The following is a 20000-nucleotide window of genomic DNA, read 5'->3' as shown; positions in this document are numbered from 1 at the left end:
GTAAAGTTCAGTACACAGAACTTCAAAATATTTTAACACAGAACTGTAAAGTTCAGTACACGGAATTCAAAAATGTTTTGACACAGAACTGCAAGGTTCAAAACACAGAACCGAAAGATGTTTTTATGCAGAACTGCAAGGTTCAAAACACAGAACCGAAAGATGTTTTAACACAGAACTGTAAAGTTCAGTACACGGAATTCAAAAATGTTTTAACACAGAACTGCAAGGTTCAGAACACAGAACCGAAAGATGTTTTAACACAGAACTGGAAAGTTCAGTACACAGAAATGAAAGATGTTTTAACACAAGAACTGTAATGTGCATCGCATGGAACTTTAAAGTTCATTAACCCTTTCACTGCCAAACTCGCATTTATGCAGCAGCCAGTTAGAGCACCCGTGTCACTGAATGGTGACCAGATCATGGGTCCGTTATCCATGAACCTACTGCTTTTAATGTTCGGTGGTAGGATAGGACGTGTTCTCTACACATCGCAGGGAGAGTACCCAGCTGTTCCTAGACACCATATTTTCTGTGTTTATAGCACAAGGGAATGTTGCACTCTAAAGTGACTGGCGGTGAAAGGGTTAAACAGAACTATAGTGATGATTACAGAGACTTGTAAATGCTTTGCATATTAACGTACATTAAACAGAACTGTAGCATGCATTACATAAAACTGTAAGATGCTTTACACGGAACTGTACGATGCATCACACACACACACACACACACATGTGAAGTTCACTACACGGAACTGATAGAAAAATGTTTCCACACACAGCTGTAATATGCATTACATGGAACTGTCAAGTTCATTAAACAGAAATGTCAGGTTCGTTACACAGAGCATCAACATTCATTGTACAGAACTTTTAAATTTCAGTACACAGAACTAAAAGATGTTTTCACACAGAACACTAAGGTTCATCACAAAGAACTAAAAGATGTTTTCACACAGAACACTAAGGTTCATCACAAAGAACTAAAAGATGTTTTCACACAGAACACTAAGGTTCATCACAAAGAACTAAAAGATGTTTTCACACAGAACACTAAGGTTTATCACAAAGAACTTAAGGATGTTTTCACACAGAACACTAAGGTTAATCACAAGGAACTAAAATGTTTTCACACAGAACGCTAAGGTTCACCACAAAGAACTAAAAGATGTTTTCACACAGAACACTAAGGTTCATCACAAAGAACTGAAGGATGTTTTCGCACAGAACACTAAGGTTCATCACAAGGAACTGAAGGATGTTTTCACACAGAACACTAAGGTTAATCACAAGGAACTAAAATGTTTTCACGCAGAACGCTAAGGTTCACCACAAAGAACTAAAAGACGTTTTCACACAGAACACTAAGGTTCATCACAAAGAACTAAAAGACGTTTTCACACAGAACACTAAGGTTCATCACAAAGAACTGAAGGATGTTTTCACATAGAACACTAAGGTTCATCACAAAGAACTGAAGGATGTTTTCACACAGAACACTAAGGTTCATCACAAAGAACTAAAAGACGTTTTCACACAGAACACTAAAGTTCATCACAAAGAACTGAAGGATGTTTTCACACAGAACACTAAGGTTCATCACAAAGAACTAAAAGATGTTTTCACACAGAACACTAAGGTTCATCACAAAGAACTGAAGGATGTTTTCACACAGAACACTAAGGTTCATCACAAAGAACTGAAGGATGTTTTCACATAGAACACTAAGGTTCATCACAAAGAACTAAAAGACGTTTTCACACAGAACACTGAGGTTCATCACAAAGAACCCAGAAGACACAAACATCTTTCGATTCTGTATTTTGAACGTTGCAGTTCTGTGTTAAAACATTTTGAAGTTCTGTGGTCTGAACGTTTCTGTGCGATGCATCTTACAGTTCTGTTTAACACATCGTACAGTTGCGTAACACGCACTTTACATTTCTGTGTTGATACATTTTTCATTTCTGTGTACTGAACTTTACATTTGTGTGTAATGAAGGGTTAGATTGTGTGTTCTGACCACAAAGTCACAACCTCCAGCCTAACGATGGAAGTTGAAGCTGCGACACATGCCCTCCAGTGGCTATCGTCCATCCATACGCCCGGAAACCAACATGCCATGATTCTAACCGACTCAATGAACCTCATACAGAAAATTGAAAACGGAATGGGAAGCCCAGAGTGGCATAAGGCAATGCGCAACTTTCAGATTAAAAAACTCACATGGTCATACTGCCCGGGACATGCAGGTGTTAAGGGAAATGAGCGAGCTGACAGACTTGCTGGTAACGCAACACCAACGAGCGGCCTACATCTAGGAAAATCGGAAATCCTCAGAAAAGTCAAAGAATACCAAAAAGAACAGGTACAAGGCCATCACACCATCGATCGCCTCAAAGAAATAAAAGCAGAGAGAGGGAGCGGCCGCAAGTCTAACACGAAAGGTAGAGCACGATGCTTTGCAAATCAAACAAATATCTGCATCATTTCCAAACCAACATTGCGCAAATTTCTTCAAAACGGAACAGAGTCTCTGTGGGCCTTTCCAAATACAATAGACTGAGCAACACACTAGACGCCACGTTCTTGGCATCAGAGATCTTTTCCCATCCCTCTTGCGGCCAGTCTGGGGCAGCCTCTGTGCGTGTGTGTATGTGTGTGTTTGTGTGGATGTGTGGGTCTGTGCTTTTGAGTGCGTTTATGAATGCGCGAGAGTGTAAGTGTACACAAGTGTCAGGAGAGATCTGTGTACGTGTGTGTGTGAGGGGAGGTGGGAGTGCGGGGGGAGGTGGGGTACAGGATGAGGTATGTGAGTGTATGCATGCCTACACTGTGGGAGCAACAGGATATTGGAACGTATATATATATATATATATATATATATATATATATATATATATATATATATATATATCTTTGTATATATGTGTGTGGGGTTGGGGGTGGGAGATATGGGCGTATGTGTGTGTGCTTGTACAAGTAAGTGTTCATCTCTGTGAGTGTGTGTGTGTGTGTGTGTGTGTGTGTGTGTGTGTGCCGTGGAAGCTGCGATACGTAGACTAGAAATGAGTGTGTGGAGGAGGGGGGTGGAGGAGGTGCAAGGTAATGTGTGTGTGTGTGTGTGTGTTGGAGCTCATGTACGTTTATATGTATTTGACTGTGCTTTCATATCTGTGAAACTGCATGTTTGGTGCATTTCTGTTATGCATGTGTGGGTGTATGTGTGAATGTGTGTCTTCATATTTTACATTTATTCGCTTATTTATCACCATTGTTGTCTTATTTATTTATTTTTTTAATCTTTTATCATCATTTTATTAGTATTACTATTATTATTACTACTACCTTTTTCTATATTATAATTATTATTCATTTATTTATTTATTTATTTATTTATGTAAGCTTATCTATTATTTATTCCCCCGTTTTTTTGTTTGTTTGTTGTTTTTGTTTTTGTTTTTTTTGTTTTTTTCTCAAGGCCTGACTAAGCGCGTTGGGTTACGCTGCTGGTCAGGCATCTGCTTGGCAGATGTGGTGTAGCGTATATGGTTTGTCCGAACGCAGTGACGCCTCCTTGAGCTACTGAAACTGAAACTGACCACTGTCTCTCAGTATTGCTTTAGTAATAAAAAAAAGAAACAGGTACTGCCTCTACACCCCCGTCACCCACCTAAAAACAACAACAACAACAACATGCATTACATGGAACTGTCAGGTTCATTAAACAGAACTATTAGGTTCGTTACACAGAGCATCAAGATTCATTGTACAGAATTTCAGTTTCAGTGCACAAAACTAAAAGATGTTTTCATTCAGAACTGTAAGGTTCATCACAAAGAACTAAAAGATGCATGACACAGAACTAAAAAGTGCATCTCACGGAAGTATAAGGTCAGTAACAAAGAATCGTGATATGCTTTGTTAGATGCATCACTCAGAACTGCGAACTGCATTTCACATAACAGCAATGATGAGTAGCTGTAATAAACTTCAGAGTGATATTGAGGTGTTGGGCTGTATGTCTACTAAACTGCTTCAACTTGGTGTGCTGGTTGTGTGAATGCTTCTTCAGGTACGGGCTTTAGTCTGAGAGTAAAAAATACGAAAGGGTTGGACTTTGAATCTCCTGAATAAAGCCTAATGTTGTGTGTTAAGATACGTCAACTGAAAATTGAATTTCTTAGAATGGGAGAAAAAAAAATTCTTCGTAAATAAAGAGTATAAGAGTGCTTAGGTATATGATCTCTTGTTATTGATGTTGATTGTTGAAAAGAAGTTCTGATGAAATGTTCGTGCGAGCACAAGCTGGGTTTTGCTTAACATTTATGTAAGGTTTTCCATTAACTCACTCAGTACGGCCAGTCCTCTCTTCTCCTCTACACAGACCCATCGGATGTCCAGTGGGTGTGTTAATGACCCAACCTTTAGCTTCCGTCGTCAGAATTGTGGTATTCTTTGTCAACATTCACCTCTTCAGTATAAGAGCCTTCCGCTTGCAATATTTTGATGATAGTAATTGGGGTGAAACGCTGTTAACGTCGTCTCTTTCGCCGTTCGTATGGAGAGAGTTAAAGCTGATATTGACAAACGACGGGAGAACTGAAAATGAAATTGGTTTGCTCAGTTGTGACGATAACCTTTTAAAGAGTGATGTTTTCTTTAGCAGTGTATTGTGGTGTGTGTATGTGTGTGTGTGTGTGTGTGTGTGTGTGTGTGTGTGTGTGTGTGTGTGTGTGTCTGTGTGTCACACAGAACTATTAGGTTGTGACGATAACCTTTTAAAGAGTGATGTTTTCTTGCGCAGTGTATTGTGGTGTGTGTGTGTATATATATATATATGTGTGTGTGTGTGTGTGTGTGTGTGTCTGTGTGTCTGTGTGTGTGTGCGTGTGTCTGTGTCTGTGTGTCTGTGTCTGTGTGTAGTGTGTGTATGTGACTGAGTGGTCAAGAGTTTGTGTGTTTGTGTGCACTTGTGTATGTGTGTGTGTGTGTGTTTGTGTGTGCATATGTGTATGAATGCATGCATATTCATGTGTATACATGAATGTAAGTGCATTATGGGTTTTTTTTATGAATACATCTTTTACAAGCTCATGTCATGAGTCTCTTGCTTTCTCTTTACTGTTGTAGACTGGTTGACTGGTTGGTGTGTGTGTGTGTGTGCGTGCGTGTGTGTGTGTATGTGTGCGTCTGTGTGTGTGTGTGTGTGCGTGTGTGTGCGTGCGTGTGTGTGTGTGTGTGGGTGTCCGTGTCTGAGTGTGTGTGTGTGTGTGTGTGCGTGTGTGTGTGTGTGTTTTGGTGTATGTGTGCGTCTCTGTGTGTGTGTGTGTGTGTGTGTGTGTGTGTGTCTGTTTTTTGTGTGCATATGTGTATGAATGCATGCATATTCATGTGTATACATGAATGTAAGTGCCTGTTGTAGACTGGTTGACTGGTTGGTGTGTGTGTGTGTGTGTGTGTGTGTGTGTGTGTGTGTGTGTGTGTGTCTGTGTCTGTGTCTGTGTCATGAGTCTCTTGCTTTCTCTTTACTGTAGACTGGTTGACTGACTGGTCTGACTATTTACTATTTATCTGTTCACTTGTTTATGTGTCAGGGGTAATTCAGTGAATGAAATTGCCGATGATGATGATGATGATGATGATGGTAATGATGAAAATGGTGATGATAATGACGATGATGATGATGATGGTAATGATGAAAATGGTGATGATAATGACGATGATGATGATGATGATGATGAAGACAAATGTTAACGATGACGATGACACTGAGAAAAAGATGATAGATATGTTACAACACACAGCTGAAGATTACAACAAAAGTGGTGATTTAACTCACTCAGTACGGCCAGTCCTTTCAGTAGATTTTCACATGGTCTCCAGTGTGCTGCTTGATGGCTTGGCGTATAAATTTTGTTCACCGGTAATACTAAAAAGGTGTTTTTTGATCATTGTTTAAGCAATAATTACGAAGAAGAATACGATGATGATGCATGGTAAAGGAGATGATGATGTCGAATAATAATAAGAAGAAGATAACGATGGTGAAGATAACGGTGGTGAAGATACTGCTGCTGCTGCTGCTGCTGCTGCTGCTGTTGTTGATGATGATGGTGATAATGGTGAAGAAGTTGATGATGAAAACAAATATGTTCGTGTTACAGACACACAGCCGGAGATATTTCACAAAAGTGGCGTAATCAAAAATGATTACGAAGAAAAGGAGGATGATAATGATGATGGCGAAAAAGAAGAAGAAGAAGATGAAAGTGAAGAAGAAGAAGAAGAAGAAGAAAATGGTGATAGTGAAGAAGAAGAAAATGGTGATGATGATGATGCTAGTGAAGAAGATGATGATGACAGTGAAGACGATAATGATGATGATGATGATGATGATGATAAAGACAAACAAGATGATGTCCATGTCACAGACACACAGCTGTTGGAGATGTCGGAGAGGACCAACTTCCCCGATACCTGGCTGTGGAAGGCGGATCGAACTGAGTCAGTTCTGCGTTTCCTGTCTGTCTGTCTATCTGTCTGTCTGTCTGTCTGTCTGTCTGTCTGTCTGTCTGTTGGTGTCGTTAATTCACTTGTAGTCAGTTCTGCGTTTCCTGTCTGTCTGTCTATCTGTCTATCTGTCTGTCTGTCTGCCTGTTGGTGTCGTTAATTCACTTGTAGTCAGTTCTGCGTTTCCTGTCTGTCTGTCTGTCTGTCTGTTCGTATCGTTAATTCACTTGTAGTTTGTTCGTCTAAGATGTTGGTAGACTGAAAATTAATGATATTATTATTTTTCGTTTCTTTGTTTTTTTTATGTTTTTTGCTTGTTGTTTTGTTTTGTTTGTTTTTTTACTTAGAAAATCAATCGTTATTTCTGGAAATCAATGGCACGGGAAGAATTATTCAGCTGAGAAGCGGGCGGTTTGAGGGGGAGTGGGGGGGGCGGGGAGGGACTGAGGAAGGAAGAGAGAGAGAGAAAGATTGTCTGTCTGCTTCCTGCTTCTCCTGTGTGTGTGTGTGTGTGTGGTATGGGTAGATGGCTGGTTTGTGTGTCGTGTGTGTGTGTGTGGTATGGGTAGATGGCTGGTTTGTGTGTCGTGTGTGTGTGTGTGGTATGGGTAGATGGCTGGTTTGTGTGTCGTGTGTGTGTGTGTGGTATGGGTAGATGGCTGGTTTGTGTGTCGTGTGTGTGTGTGTGTGTGTGGTATGGGTAGATGGCTGGTTTGTGTGTCGTGTGTGTGTGGTATGGGTAGATGGCTGGATTGTGTGTCGTGTGTGTGTGTGTGGTATGGGTAGATGGCTGGTTTGTGTGTCGTGTGTGTGTGTGTGTGGTATGGGTAGATGGCTGGTTTGTGTGTCGTGTGTGTGTGGTATGGGTAGATGGCTGGATTGTGTGTCGTGTGTGTGTGTGTGGTATGGGTAGATGGCTGGTTTGTGTGTCGTGTGTGTGTGGTACGGGTAGATGGCTGGTTTGTGTGTCGTGTGTGTGTGTGTGGTATGGGTAGATGGCTGGTTTGTGTGTCGTGTGTGTGTGTGTGGTATGGGTAGATGGCTGGTTTGTGTGTCGTGTGTGTGTGGTATGGGTAGATGGCTGGTTTGTGTGTCGTGTGTGTGTGTGTGGTATGGGTAGATGGCTGGTTTGTGTGTCGTGTGTGTGTGTGTGTGGTATGGGTAGATGGCTGGTTTGTGTGTCGTGTGTGTGTGTGTGTGTGGTATGGGTAGATGGCTGGTTTGTGTGTCGTGTGTGTGTGGTATCGGTAGATGGCTGGTTTGTGTGTCGTGTGTGTGTGTGTGGTATGGGTAGATGGCTGGTTTGTGTGTCGTGTGTGTGTGTGTGTGGTATGGGTAGATGGCTGGTTTGTGTGTCGTGTGTGTGTGTGTGGTATGGGTAGATGGCTGGTTTGTGTGTCGTGTGTGTGTGGTACGGGTAGATGGCTGGTTTGTGTGTCGTGTGTGTGTGTGTGTGGTATGGGTAGATGGCTGGTTTGTGTGTCATGTGTGTGTGGTATGGGTAGATGGCTGGTTTGTGTGTCGTGTGTGTGTGGTATGGTAGATGGCTGGTTTGTGTGTCGTGTGTGTGTGGTATGGGTAGATGGCTGGTTTGTGTGTCGTGTGTGTGTGGTACGGGTAGATGGCTGGTTTGTGTGTCGTGTGTGTGTGGTACGGGTAGATGTCTGGTTTGTGTGTCGTGTGTGTGTGGTATGGGTAGATGGCTGGTTTGTGTGTCGTGTGTGTGTGTGTGGTATGGGTAGATGGCTGGTTTGTGTGTCGTGTGTGTGTGTGTGTGGTACGGGTAGATGGCTGGTTTGTGTGTCGTGTGTGTGTGGTATGGGTAGATGGCTGGTTTGTGTGTCGTGTGTGTGTGTGGTATGGGTAGATGGCTGGTTTGTGTGTCGTGTGTGTGTGTGGTATGGGTAGATGGCTGGTTTGTGTGTCGTGTGTGTGTGTGTGGTACGGGTAGATGGCTGGTTTGTGTGTCGTGTGTGTGTGTGTGGTATGGGTAGATGGCTGGTTTGTGTGTCGTGTGTGTGTGTGTGGTATGGGTAGATGGCTGGTTTGTGTGTCGTGTGTGTGTGTGTAGTATGGGTAGATGGCTGGTTTGTGTGTCGTGTGTGTGTGTGTGGTATGGGTAGATGGCTGGTTTGTGTGTCGTGTGTGTGTGTGTGGTATGGGTAGATGGCTGGTTTGTGTGTCGTGTGTGTGTGTGTGGTATGGGTAGATAGCTGGTGTGTGTGTCGTGTGTGTGTGTGTGGTATGGGTAGATGGCTGGTTTGTGTGTCGTGTGTGTGTGTGTGTGGTATGGGTAGATGGCTGGTTTGTGTGTCGTGTGTGTGTGTGTGGTATGGGTAGATGGCTGGTTTGTGTGTCGTGTGTGTGTGTGTGGTATGGGTAGATGGCTGGTTTGTGTGTCGTGTGTGTGTGTGTGTGTGGTATGGGTAGATGGCTGGTTTGTGTGTCGTGTGTGTGTGTGTGGTATGGGTAGATGGCTGGTTTGTGTGTCGTGTGTGTGTGTGTGTGTGGTATGGGTAGATGGCTGGTTTGTGTGTCGTGTGTGTGTGTGTGGTATGGGTAGATGGCTGGTTTGTGTGTCGTGTGTGTGTGGTACGGGTAGATGGCTGGTTTGTGTGTCGTGTGTGTGTGGTATGGGTAGATGGCTGGTTTGTGTGTCGTGTGTGTGTGGTACGGGTAGATGGCTGGTTTGTGTGTCGTGTGTGTGTGGTATGGGTAGATGGCTGGTTTGTGTGTCGTGTGTGTGTGTGTGGTACGGGTAGATGGCTGGTTTGTGTGTCGTGTGTGTGTGTGTGGTATGGGTAGATGGCTGGTTTGTGTGTCGTGTGTGTGTGTGTGGTATGGGTAGATGGCTGGTTTGTGTGTCGTGTGTGTGTGTGTGTGTGGTATGGGTAGATGGCTGGTTTGTGTGTCGTGTGTGTGTGTGTGTGGTACGGGTAGATGGCTGGTTTGTGTGTCGTGTGTGTGTGGTATGGGTAGATGGCTGGTTTGTGTGTCGTGTGTGTGTGTGTGTGGTATGGGTAGATGGCTGGTTTGTGTGTCGTGTGTGTGTGTGTGGTATGGGTAGATGGCTGGTTTGTGTGTCGTGTGTGTGTGCTATGGGTAGATGGCTGGTTTGTGTGTCGTGTGTGTGTGTGTGGTATGGGTAGATGGCTGTTTTGTGTGTCGTGTGTGTGTGGTATGGGTAGGTGGCTGGTTTGTGTGTCGTGTGTGTGTGTGTGTTATGGGTAGATGGCTGGTTTGTGTGTCGTGTGTGTGTGTGTGGTATGGGTAGATGGCTGGTTTGTGTGTCGTGTGTGTGTGTGTGTGTGGTATGGGTAGATGGCTGGTTTGTGTGTCGTGTGTGTGTGTGTGGTATGGGTAGATGGCTGGTTTGTGTGTCGTGTGTGTGTGGTATGGGTAGATGGCTGGTTTGTGTGTCGTGTGTGTGTGTGTGGTATGGGTAGATGGCTGGTTTGTGTGTCGTGTGTGTGTGTGTGGTATGGGTAGATGGCTGGTTTGTGTGTCGTGTGTGTGTGGTATGGGTAGATGGCTGGTTTGTGTGTCGTGTGTGTGTGTGTGGTATGGGTAGATGGCTGGTTTGTGTGTCGTGTGTGTGTGTGGTATGGGTAGATGGCTGGTTTGTGTGTCGTGTGTGTGTGGTATGGGTAGATGGCTGGTTTGTGTGTCGTGTGTGTGTGTGTGGTATGGGTAGATGGCTGGTTTGTGTGTCGTGTGTGTGTGTGTGGTATGGGTAGATGGCTGGTTTGTGTGTCGTGTGTGTGTGTGGTATGGGTAGATGGCTGGTTTGTGTGTCGTGTGTGTGTGTGGTATGGGTAGATGGCTGGTTTGTGTGTCGTGTGTGTGTGGTATGGGTAGATGGCTGGTTTGTGTGTCGTGTGTGTGTGGTATGGGTAGATGGCTGGTTTGTGTGTCGTGTGTGTGTGGTATGGGTAGATGGCTGGTTTGTGTGTCGTGTGTGTGTGGTATGGGTAGATGGCTGGTTTGTGTGTCGTGTGTGTGTGTGTGTGGTACGGGTAGATGGCTGGTTTGTGTGTCGTGTGTGTGTGTGTGGTACGGGTAGATGGCTGGTTTGTGTGTCGTGTGTGTGTGGTATGGGTAGATGGCTGGTTTGTGTGTCGTGTGTGTGTGTGTGTGGTACGGGTAGATGGCTGGTTTGTATGTCGTGTGTGTGTGTGTGGTACGGGTAGATGGCTGGTTTGTGTGTCGTGTGTGTGTGGTACGGGTAGATGGCTGGTTTGTGTGTCGTGTGTGTGTGTGGTATGGGTAGATGGCTGGTTTGTGTGTGTGTGTGTGTGGTATGGGTAGATGGCTGGTTTGTGTGTCGTGTGTGTGTGTGGTATGGGTAGATGGCTGGTTTGTGTGTCATGTGTGTGTGTGGTATGGGTAGATGGCTGGTTTGTGTGTCGTGTGTGTGTGGTATGGGTAGATGGCTGGTTTGTGTGTCGTGTGTGTGTGTGTGGTATGGGTAGATGGCTGGTTTGTGTGTCGTGTGTGTGTGTGGTACGGGTAGATGGCTGGTTTGTGTGTCTTGTGTGTGTGGTACGGGTAGATGGCTGGTTTGTGTGTCGTGTGTGTGTGGTACGGGTAGATGGCTCGTTTGTGTGTCGTGTGTGTGTGGTACGGGTAGATGGCTGGTTTGTGTGTCGTGTGTGTGTGGTACGGGTAGATGGCTGGTTTGTGTGTCGTGTGTGTGTGGTACGGGTAGATGGCTGGTTTGTGTGTCGTGTGTGTGTGGTACGGGTAGATGGCTGGTTTGTGTGTCGTGTGTGTGTGGTACGGGTAGATGGCTGGTTTGTGTGTCGTGTGTGTGTGTGGTACGGGTAGATGGCTGGTTTGTGTGTCGTGTGTGTGTGTGTGTGGTATGGGTAGATGGCTGGTTTGTGTGTCGTGTGTGTGTGGTATGGGTAGATGGCTGGTTTGTGTGTCGTGTGTGTGTGTGTGTGTGGTATGGGTAGATGGCTGGTTTGTGTGTCGTGTGTGTGTGGTATGGGTAGATGGCTGGATTGTGTGTCGTGTGTGTGTGTGTGGTATGGGTAGATGGCTGGTTTGTGTGTCGTGTGTGTGTGTGTGGTATGGGTAGATGGCTGGATTGTGTGTGGTGTGTGTGTGTGTGGTACGGGTAGATGGCTGGTTTGTGTGTCGTGTGTGTGTGTGTGGTATGGGTAGATGGCTGGTTTGTGTGTCGTGTGTGTGTGTGTGTGGTATGGGTAGATGGCTGGTTTGTGTGTCGTGTGTGTGTGTGTGGTATGGGTAGATGGCTGGTTTGTGTGTCGTGTGTGTGTGTGTGGTATGGGTAGATGGCTGGTTTGTGTGTCGTGTGTGTGTGTGTGTGGTATGGGTAGATGGCTGGTTTGTGTGTCGTGTGTGTGTGTGTGGTATGGGTAGATGGCTGGTTTGTGTGTCGTGTGTGTGTGGTATGGGTAGATGGCTGGATTGTGTGTCGTGTGTGTGTGTGTGGTATGGGTAGATGGCTGGTTTGTGTGTCGTGTGTGTGTGTGTGGTATGGGTAGATGGCTGGATTGTGTGTGGTGTGTGTGTGTGTGGTACGGGTAGATGGCTGGTTTGTGTGTCGTGTGTGTGTGTGTGGTATGGGTAGATGGCTGGTTTGTGTGTCGTGTGTGTGTGTGTGTGGTATGGGTAGATGGCTGGTTTGTGTGTCGTGTGTGTGTGTGTGGTATGGGTAGATGGCTGGTTTGTGTGTCGTGTGTGTGTGTGTGGTATGGGTAGATGGCTGGTTTGTGTGTCGTGTGTGTGTGTGTGTGGTATGGGTAGATGGCTGGTTTGTGTGTCGTGTGTGTGTGTGTGTGGTATGGGTAGATGGCTGGTTTGTGTGTCGTGTGTGTGTGGTATGGGTAGATGGCTGGTTTGTGTGTCGTGTGTGTGTGTGTGTGGTACGGGTAGATGGCTGGTTTGTGTGTCGTGTTTGTGTGTGTGTGGTATGGGTAGATGGCTGGTTTGTGTGTCGTGTGTGTGTGTGTGGTATGGGTAGATGGCTGGTTTGTGTGTCGTGTGTGTGTGTGTGGTATGGGTAGATGGCTGGTTTGTGTGTCGTGTGTGTGTGTGTGGTATGGGTAGATGGCTGGTTTGTGTGTCGTGTGTGTGTGTGTGGTATGGGTAGATGGCTGGTTTGTGTGTCGTGTGTGTGTGTGTGGTATGGGTAGATGGCTGGTTTGTATGTCGTGTGTGTGTGGTACGGGTAGATGGCTGGTTTGTGTGTCGTGTGTGTGTGTGTGGTATGGGTAGATGGCTGGTTTGTGTGTCGTGTGTGTGTGTGTGTGGTATGGGTAGATGGCTGGTTTGTGTGTGTGTGTGTGTGTGTGGTATGGGTAGATGGCTGGTTTGTGTGTCGTGTGTGTGTGTGTGTGGTATGGGTTGGCTGGTTTGTGTGTCGTGTGTGTGTGGTATGGGTAGATGGCTGGTTTGTGTGTCGTGTGTGTGTGGTACGGGTAGATGGCTGGTTTGTGTGTCGTGTGTGTGTGGTATGGGTAGATGGCTGGTTTGTGTGTCGTGTGTGTGTGTGTGGTATGGGTAGATGGCTGGTTTGTGTGTCGTGTGTGTGTGTGTGGTATGGGTAGATGGCTGGTTTGTGTGTCGTGTGTGTGTGTGTGGTATGGGTAGATGGCTGGTTTGTGTGTCGTGTGTGTGTGGTATGGGTAGATGGCTGGTTTGTGTGTCGTGTGTGTGTGTGTGGTATGGGTAGATGGCTGGTTTGTGTGTCGTGTGTGTGTGTGTGGTATGGGTAGATGGCTGGTTTGTGTGTCGTGTGTGTGTGTGTGGTATGGGTAGATGGCTGGTTTGTGTGTCGTGTGTGTGTGGTACGGGTAGATGGCTGGTTTGTGTGTCGTGTGTGTGTGGTATGGGTAGATGGCTGGTTTGTGTGTCGTGTGTGTGTGGTACGGGTAGATGGCTGGTTTGTGTGTCGTGTGTGTGTGGTATGGGTAGATGGCTGGTTTGTGTGTCGTGTGTGTGTGTGTGGTATGGGTAGATGGCTGGTTTGTGTGTCGTGTGTGTGTTGTACGGGTAGATGGCTGGTTTGTGTGTCGTGTGTGTGTGGTATGGGTAGATGGCTGGTTTGTGTGTCGTGTGTGTGTGGTATGGGTAGATGGCTGGTTTGTGTGTGTGTGTGTGTGTGGTATGGGTAGATGGCTGGTTTGTGTGTCGTGTGTGTGTGGTATGGGTAGATGGCTGGTTTGTGTGTCGTGTGTGTGTATTGGTAGGGAAGGGGGAAAGGGTAGGGGTGGTGGTTCGAGTTTGATATCGGTAGAGAGGGTAGAAGGGAGAGAAGATGCAAGGACATTATAAAATGGGTATAATTATCCACGTAGAACTGAGTAAATGTGTACATTGTTAGTAGTAGTAGTAGAAGTAGTAGTAGTATTGTTGTTGTGATAATGATGATGATGGTGATGATGATGATGATATATCTATCCACGGCGCATCAAACAGCTAGAGCAGTTCCATACGAGATCGTTGCGGCATGATCATGGGCATTCGCCGGCATGGACAAAGTCACAAAATCAAGAGGTGCTGGACAAAGCTGGCTTGAATCTTCTTCTAACAAGCGTCGAGTCATTGTTGCTGAAGGCTCAGCTACGCTGGACTGGTTCATGTCATCAGAATGGACGACAGCCGCGCATCCCAAGACAACTAATGCATAGTCAGCTCAAGGAGGGCTCACGCACTGGCAGACAGGGAAGGCCCAAACTGGGGTACAAAGTACACCCTGAGGAACAACCTCACATGGCACCGGCATCCAGCCACGCGACCTCGAAGCCTCTGCTGCGGAACAGATCTTCTTCTTCTTCTTCTGCGTTCACTCGTATGCACCCGAGTGGGCTTTTACGTGTATGACCGTTTTTACCCCGCCATGTAGGCAGCCATACTCCGTTTTCGGGGGTGTGCATGCTGGGTATGTTCTTGTTTCCATAACCCACCGAACGCTGACATGGATTACAGGATCTTTAACGTGCGTATTTGATCTTATGCTTGCGTATGCACACGAAGGGGGTTCAGGCACTGGTAGGTCTGCACATATGTTGACCTGAGAGATTGTAAAAATCTCCACCCTTTACCCACCAGGCGCCGTCACCGTGATTCGAACCCGGGACCCTCAGATTGACAGTCAAACGCTTTAACCACTCGGCTATTGCGCCCGTCGCGGAACAGATCAACCTGGAGGCCTCTCACCTCCAAAGCAACAGCTACCTTTTGAAGAGGACAGACGACTGCGCCTCGCCGCTGCAAGGGACAGACCACACAGGGCCTGCCTCGTGCTCATCAGTCCAAAAAATTCAGACCATCGCTGCGACACCTGTGGGCGCCTGTGTGCTTCCAGCTTTGGGCCGCGGAGTCACATGCGCTGTCATCGCTGAGTTCACAGACCTTGTCAGCGTCGGCTCTCGACGGACTACGAAGAATAGTAGTAGTAGAAGTAGTAGTTGAGCACTCATTCCAGACTATAAAGGCAACGAAGCAGGTAAAGTATGTCCGGCAAATTTTTTTTTACTCCTTTTTTTCATTTTCAAGCTCACTGATGGGTCTCTTACGTATTGATATTATTATTTCTTCCATGATGATGATCATCATCTTTAACATCGTCGTCATCATCATCAACATCATCGTTATCATCATCATCGTCATCGTCGTCGTCATCATCATCAACATCATCGTCATCGTCATCATCAACATCGCCGTTATCATCATCATCGACATCGTCGTCGTCTTCGTCATCATCATCATCATCATCAACATCGTCGTTATCATCAGCATCATCATCATCATCGACATCGTCGCTATCATCATTATTATGAACATCGTCGTCGTCGTCATCATCATCATCATCATCATTAACATCGTCGTCGTCATCAACATCGTCGTCATCATCATCATCATCATCATCATCAACAACAACATCTACGGCATCGTCATCATCATCATGATAATTCTCTGTGGTCAGTGACCGTGGAAAGCTGACGTTGCACGAGACCTTACCGGACTCCGTGACGTCATGGGTGGTGACCGCCTTTGCCGTCCGCAGGGATACTGAACTGGTCCTCACCTCCGACCCTTTGGAGGTGATTCTGTGTTCACCTTTATTTCCTGTACATTCTGATCCACCCCCCACCTCTCTCTCTCTCTCTCTCTCTCTCTCTCTCTCTGGATCTGTGTGTTTAGCGCGCGAGCGTGTATGTGGGTGTGTATATACGTGCGTGCATGTGTTTGAGGGAGAGGAGAGAGAGAGAGAGAGAGCTTGCAAGTCACATGCGCATTGATATATTATTCACACTATTTGATTCATTATGTAATATTTTTGTTAGTGGCCCACTCCTTTGTTATGGGCCGGAGGCCTAACAAATAAACCATTGTCTTGTCTTGTCTTGTCTCTCTCTCTTTCTCTCTCTGTGTGACTAGAAGATGAATATCATTTGTTGTTTGTTTGTTCTGTATATAATGATTTACGGACAAAATTTCTTCAAGACTGTTTAAACATGTCTCTTAGTTCACTTCTCCGATCAAACAACAAGCAGAGAAATTTCCATGTATCAAAAGTTATTTTCCATGCGATCAAAACGAGAAATCATATACTCAGACCTAATTAAGTAGAATTAATGTCAAGTCCATTAATATTATGATATTGTGTCATCTATTCAAGTGTTATAATACCCCTTCCCATGCCCACCCCCAGTCCCCTGGTTTTGAATTGTGGTCCATGGCCAAAGTTCATTAACTCACTCCATACGAACGGCGAAAGAGACGACGCTAACAGCGTTTCACCCCAATTACCACCATCAAAATATTGCAAGTGGAAGGCTCTTATACTGAAGAGGTGTTTGTTGACAAAGAATACCACAATTCTGACGACGGAAGCTAAAGGTTGGGTCATTCAGACACCCACTGGACATCCGAGGGGTCTGTGTAGAGGAGAAGAGAGGACTGGCCGTACTGAGCTAAAACAATTTCGTTCGTTCGTTCTGTGTGACATGAGACAGCTTTCATTCCAAACCTTTCGCGTTTCGATGTATTCTCACTGTCACCGATAGACACCAACAGGGAAATGAAATGTTGGCTTCAGTATTTCGACGACTTGTTCAATGATACTGTAGTCGGACTTGAGCTAATTTGTACAAAAATGTTGAAACTCTCGCAAAATATGGTGTAAAGTGGACCCAGGTCAAGTGCGCATGAAAAGACTGAAATCAAGTCGGGGAGTTCACTAACAAGGTATAGAACTGATATGCTGAAAATTAGATGCGTCCACGTTCTAACTGATAAACGAATCCATTTGTATTTTATATGAGTAAGGCAAAAATTGAAAGTAAAAACTACAACCTATTGTGTTTGAAACAATGAAAAAAAAAACGTTTTTCGATTGTTTGTGTATGTGTGCGTCTGCGTGCATGTGTGCGCGTGCTCACGTTGTGTGTGTGTGTGTGTGTGTGTGTGTGTGTGTGTGTGCGAACAGCTGAATGCCATCAAGAAGTTTTACGTCCGCCTCAACCTTCCACGGTCTGTTCGACATGGCGAGAAATTGGAAGTTCGTGCCACCGTGTTCAACTATGACAATATCAACATGGATGTAAGTAAAACTGCGGTGTGTGTTGTGATGTTTTCAGATTATGATTCATGTGCATAGTACGTCAGTTGTGAGTGTGACGCAGTTGTGACGCATTTGTCAGTTGTTTCAAAAATGAAATCAATACCCTTCTGTCTAAAGTCTGTATCTGAAATGCTTGTGTTGTGTTGACTGTTGTGTCTGAAATGCTTGTGTTGTGTTGACTGTTGTGTCTGAAATGCTTGTGTTGTGTTGACTGTTGTGTCTGAAATGCTTGTGTTGTGTTGCTCTTTCAGTCCATTGTCTGCTGTCTCACAACTGATCTAAGTCTTTCAGCCTAAATTTCACTAGTCACCTGCTTCGAACTCAAGTCCGTGGCATAGCCTTCAGTTGTAAGCCCACTATCTGATTGTATCAAACTGGTCTATGTCCTGTCTAAAAAGTCCACTGTCACCTGTTTCAGACTGGTCTGTCCTTCAGCCTGAAGTCCTTCTTCTTCTGCGTTCACTCGTATGCACACGAGTGGGCTTTTACGTGTATGACCGTTTTTACCCCGCCATGTAGGCAGCCATACTCCGTTTTCGGGGCTGTGCATGCTGGGTATGTTCTTGTTTCCATAACCCACCGAACGCTGACATGGATTACAGGATCTTTAACGTGCGTATTTGATCTTCTGCTTGCATATACACACGAAGGGGGTTCAGGCACCAGCAGGTCTGCACATATGTTGACCTGGGAGATGGTAAAAATCTCCACCCTTTACCCACCAGGCGCCGTCACCGTGATTCGAACCCGGGACCCTCAGATTGACAGTCCAACGCTTTAACCACTCGGCTATTGCGCCCGTCAGCCTGAAGTCCATAGTCTGCCGTTTTAAAACCGAAGTCCCATGTCTTTCAGGATGTAAAGTCCATCGCTGTTCAACTAACAGAAGTCCGTGTCCTTCAAATATTTTAACTCTCTCCATACGAACGGCGAAAGAGACGAAGTTAACAGCGTTTCACCCCAATTACCATGATCAAAATATTGCAAGAGGATGGCTCTTATACTGAAGAGGTGAATGTTGACAAAGAATATCACAATTCTTACGACGGAAGCTAAAGGTTGGGTCATTCAGACACCCACTGGACATCCGAGGGGTCTGTGTAGAGGAGAAGAGAGGACTGGCCGTACTGAGTGAGTTAACCAGCCGCATTTAGGTACATGGGAAGTCGTGCCCTGTGTTACTAGACTATATGGATGGAGTACTGGTGTGTGTTGTTGTTGATATGATCATTGTGCTAGTACTCGTTGGAGGGACATGGACGAGTCATTGTTGTCATACCTGTTGGAACTGTACGTCTTGTGTGTTTCTGTTGGACTGAATGCTTGTGTGTTGTTGGTCTGTTGTGCTGAATCCTTGTGTGTGTTGATCTCATTGCTGCTGACTCACCTGTAGTCGTTCAGTTTTGACTAGTACCTCTATCGTGTGGCTGGTTGTGAAGGACTCGTTGTTCTGTTTTGTCTAAGCACTGTCATGTGTGGTCTGTTTGACTGAAGTCCTTCTTCTGTTGGTCTGTTGGATGGGACGTTTGTGTTGACTTTTATGAGGAGACGTCCTTGGTGTTTGTCTTGTTTTAGACAGAGGACGGTACATTGTGCTTGTTCTGTTGTGAGTGGAACGTCTAATATGTGTGGGTGATCTCATTTAGACTGGCCGTCCGTTTGGAGTGGACGTCCTTGTGTGGTCTGTTTGGACTGGACCTTGTGTGGTCTGTTTGGACTGGACGTCCTTGTGTGGTCTGTTTGGACTGGACGTCCATGTGTTGTGTTGCACTGTTGCAGACATCCGTGACACTGGAGTCCTCTGCCAACTACATCATAACCGGACCCCCCACACAATCCCTCATGGTAGGATCTGTGTGTGTGTGTGTGTGTGTGTGTGTGTGTGGTGTGTGTGTGTGTGTGTGTGTGTGTGTGTGTAGACATGTGTGTGTGTTGACATGTGTGTGCGCGTGTGTGTGTGTGTGTGTGTGTGTGAAGACATGAGTGCGTGTATGTGGATATGTGTCAATATGTGTACATGTGTGTGTGTGTGCGTGTGTGTCTGTGTCTGTGTATGCGCGCGCGCGTGCGTGTGTGTGTGTGTGCGCGTGCGTGCGTGTGTGTGTGTTTGTGTGTGTGTATGTAGACATGCGTGGACATGTTGTCCGTGTGGACATGTGCGTGTATATAATTATGTGGACATGCGTTCAAACGAGCACATTGTGTGTATGTGTGCGCGCGTGCGTGCGCGTGTTCGTACGCGTGCATGCGTCCACGTGCATGCGCTCGCGCGTGCATGCGCGTGTGTATCCATGCCACCAGGTGAGGCGGAACGAGGCAGGCAGCGTGACGTTCCTGGTAGTGGCGGACGAGGTGGGCAACCACACGGTGCAGGTCACCGCCACGGGCCACAGGTCCAGCGGCGTCGTCACTGACAACTTTCAGCAGCACTTGGTCGTCAAGGTGTGTGGGGCGATCGGGGGCTGGGGGTCGGGGGATTGGAGGACGGTGGAGGGGGAGGGATGGGGGGGGGAGTACCCACACAGTTAAAGTCATTGCCACTGGCCCGCAGGTCCAACGGCGTTGTCACTGACAACTTTCAGCAGCACTTGGTCGTCAAGGTGTGTGTGAGGGTTGGGGGGGGGGGCTGGGGGGGGGATTGGAGGACGGTGGAGGGGTGGGGTGGTGAGGGATGGGGGGTTGGAGAGTACCCACACGGTTAAGGTCACTGCCGCTGGCCCGCAGGTCCAACGGCGTTGTCACTGACAACTTTCAGCAGCATTTGGTCGTCATGGTGTGTGTGGGGGTTGGGGGGGCTGGGGTGTTGGGGGATTGGAGGACGGTGGAGGGGTGGGGGGAGGGATGGGGGGGGGAGTACCCACACGGTTAAAGCCATTGAGTAC

General features: G+C 46.3%; 1 protein-coding gene across 1 annotated transcript in view; it reads left to right on the top strand.

Moving 5' to 3' along the window:
* LOC143285404 (CD109 antigen-like) overlaps positions 1–20000 on the top strand; it is an 89522-nt gene that overhangs the window by 40172 nt on the left and 29350 nt on the right. The window contains exons 19-23 of the mRNA XM_076592652.1: positions 6440–6512; positions 15478–15595; positions 16984–17097; positions 18898–18963; positions 19420–19560. Of these exons, the coding sequence (XP_076448767.1) occupies positions 6440–6512; positions 15478–15595; positions 16984–17097; positions 18898–18963; positions 19420–19560 (512 nt within the window). The remainder of the gene's footprint in view (positions 1–6439; positions 6513–15477; positions 15596–16983; positions 17098–18897; positions 18964–19419; positions 19561–20000) is intronic.

Source organism: Babylonia areolata, chromosome 9 (assembly GCF_041734735.1).
Source record: "Babylonia areolata isolate BAREFJ2019XMU chromosome 9, ASM4173473v1, whole genome shotgun sequence".
Lineage (NCBI taxonomy): Eukaryota > Metazoa > Mollusca > Gastropoda > Neogastropoda > Buccinidae > Babylonia > Babylonia areolata.
This window is presented reverse-complemented; position numbering and strand designations above follow the sequence as displayed.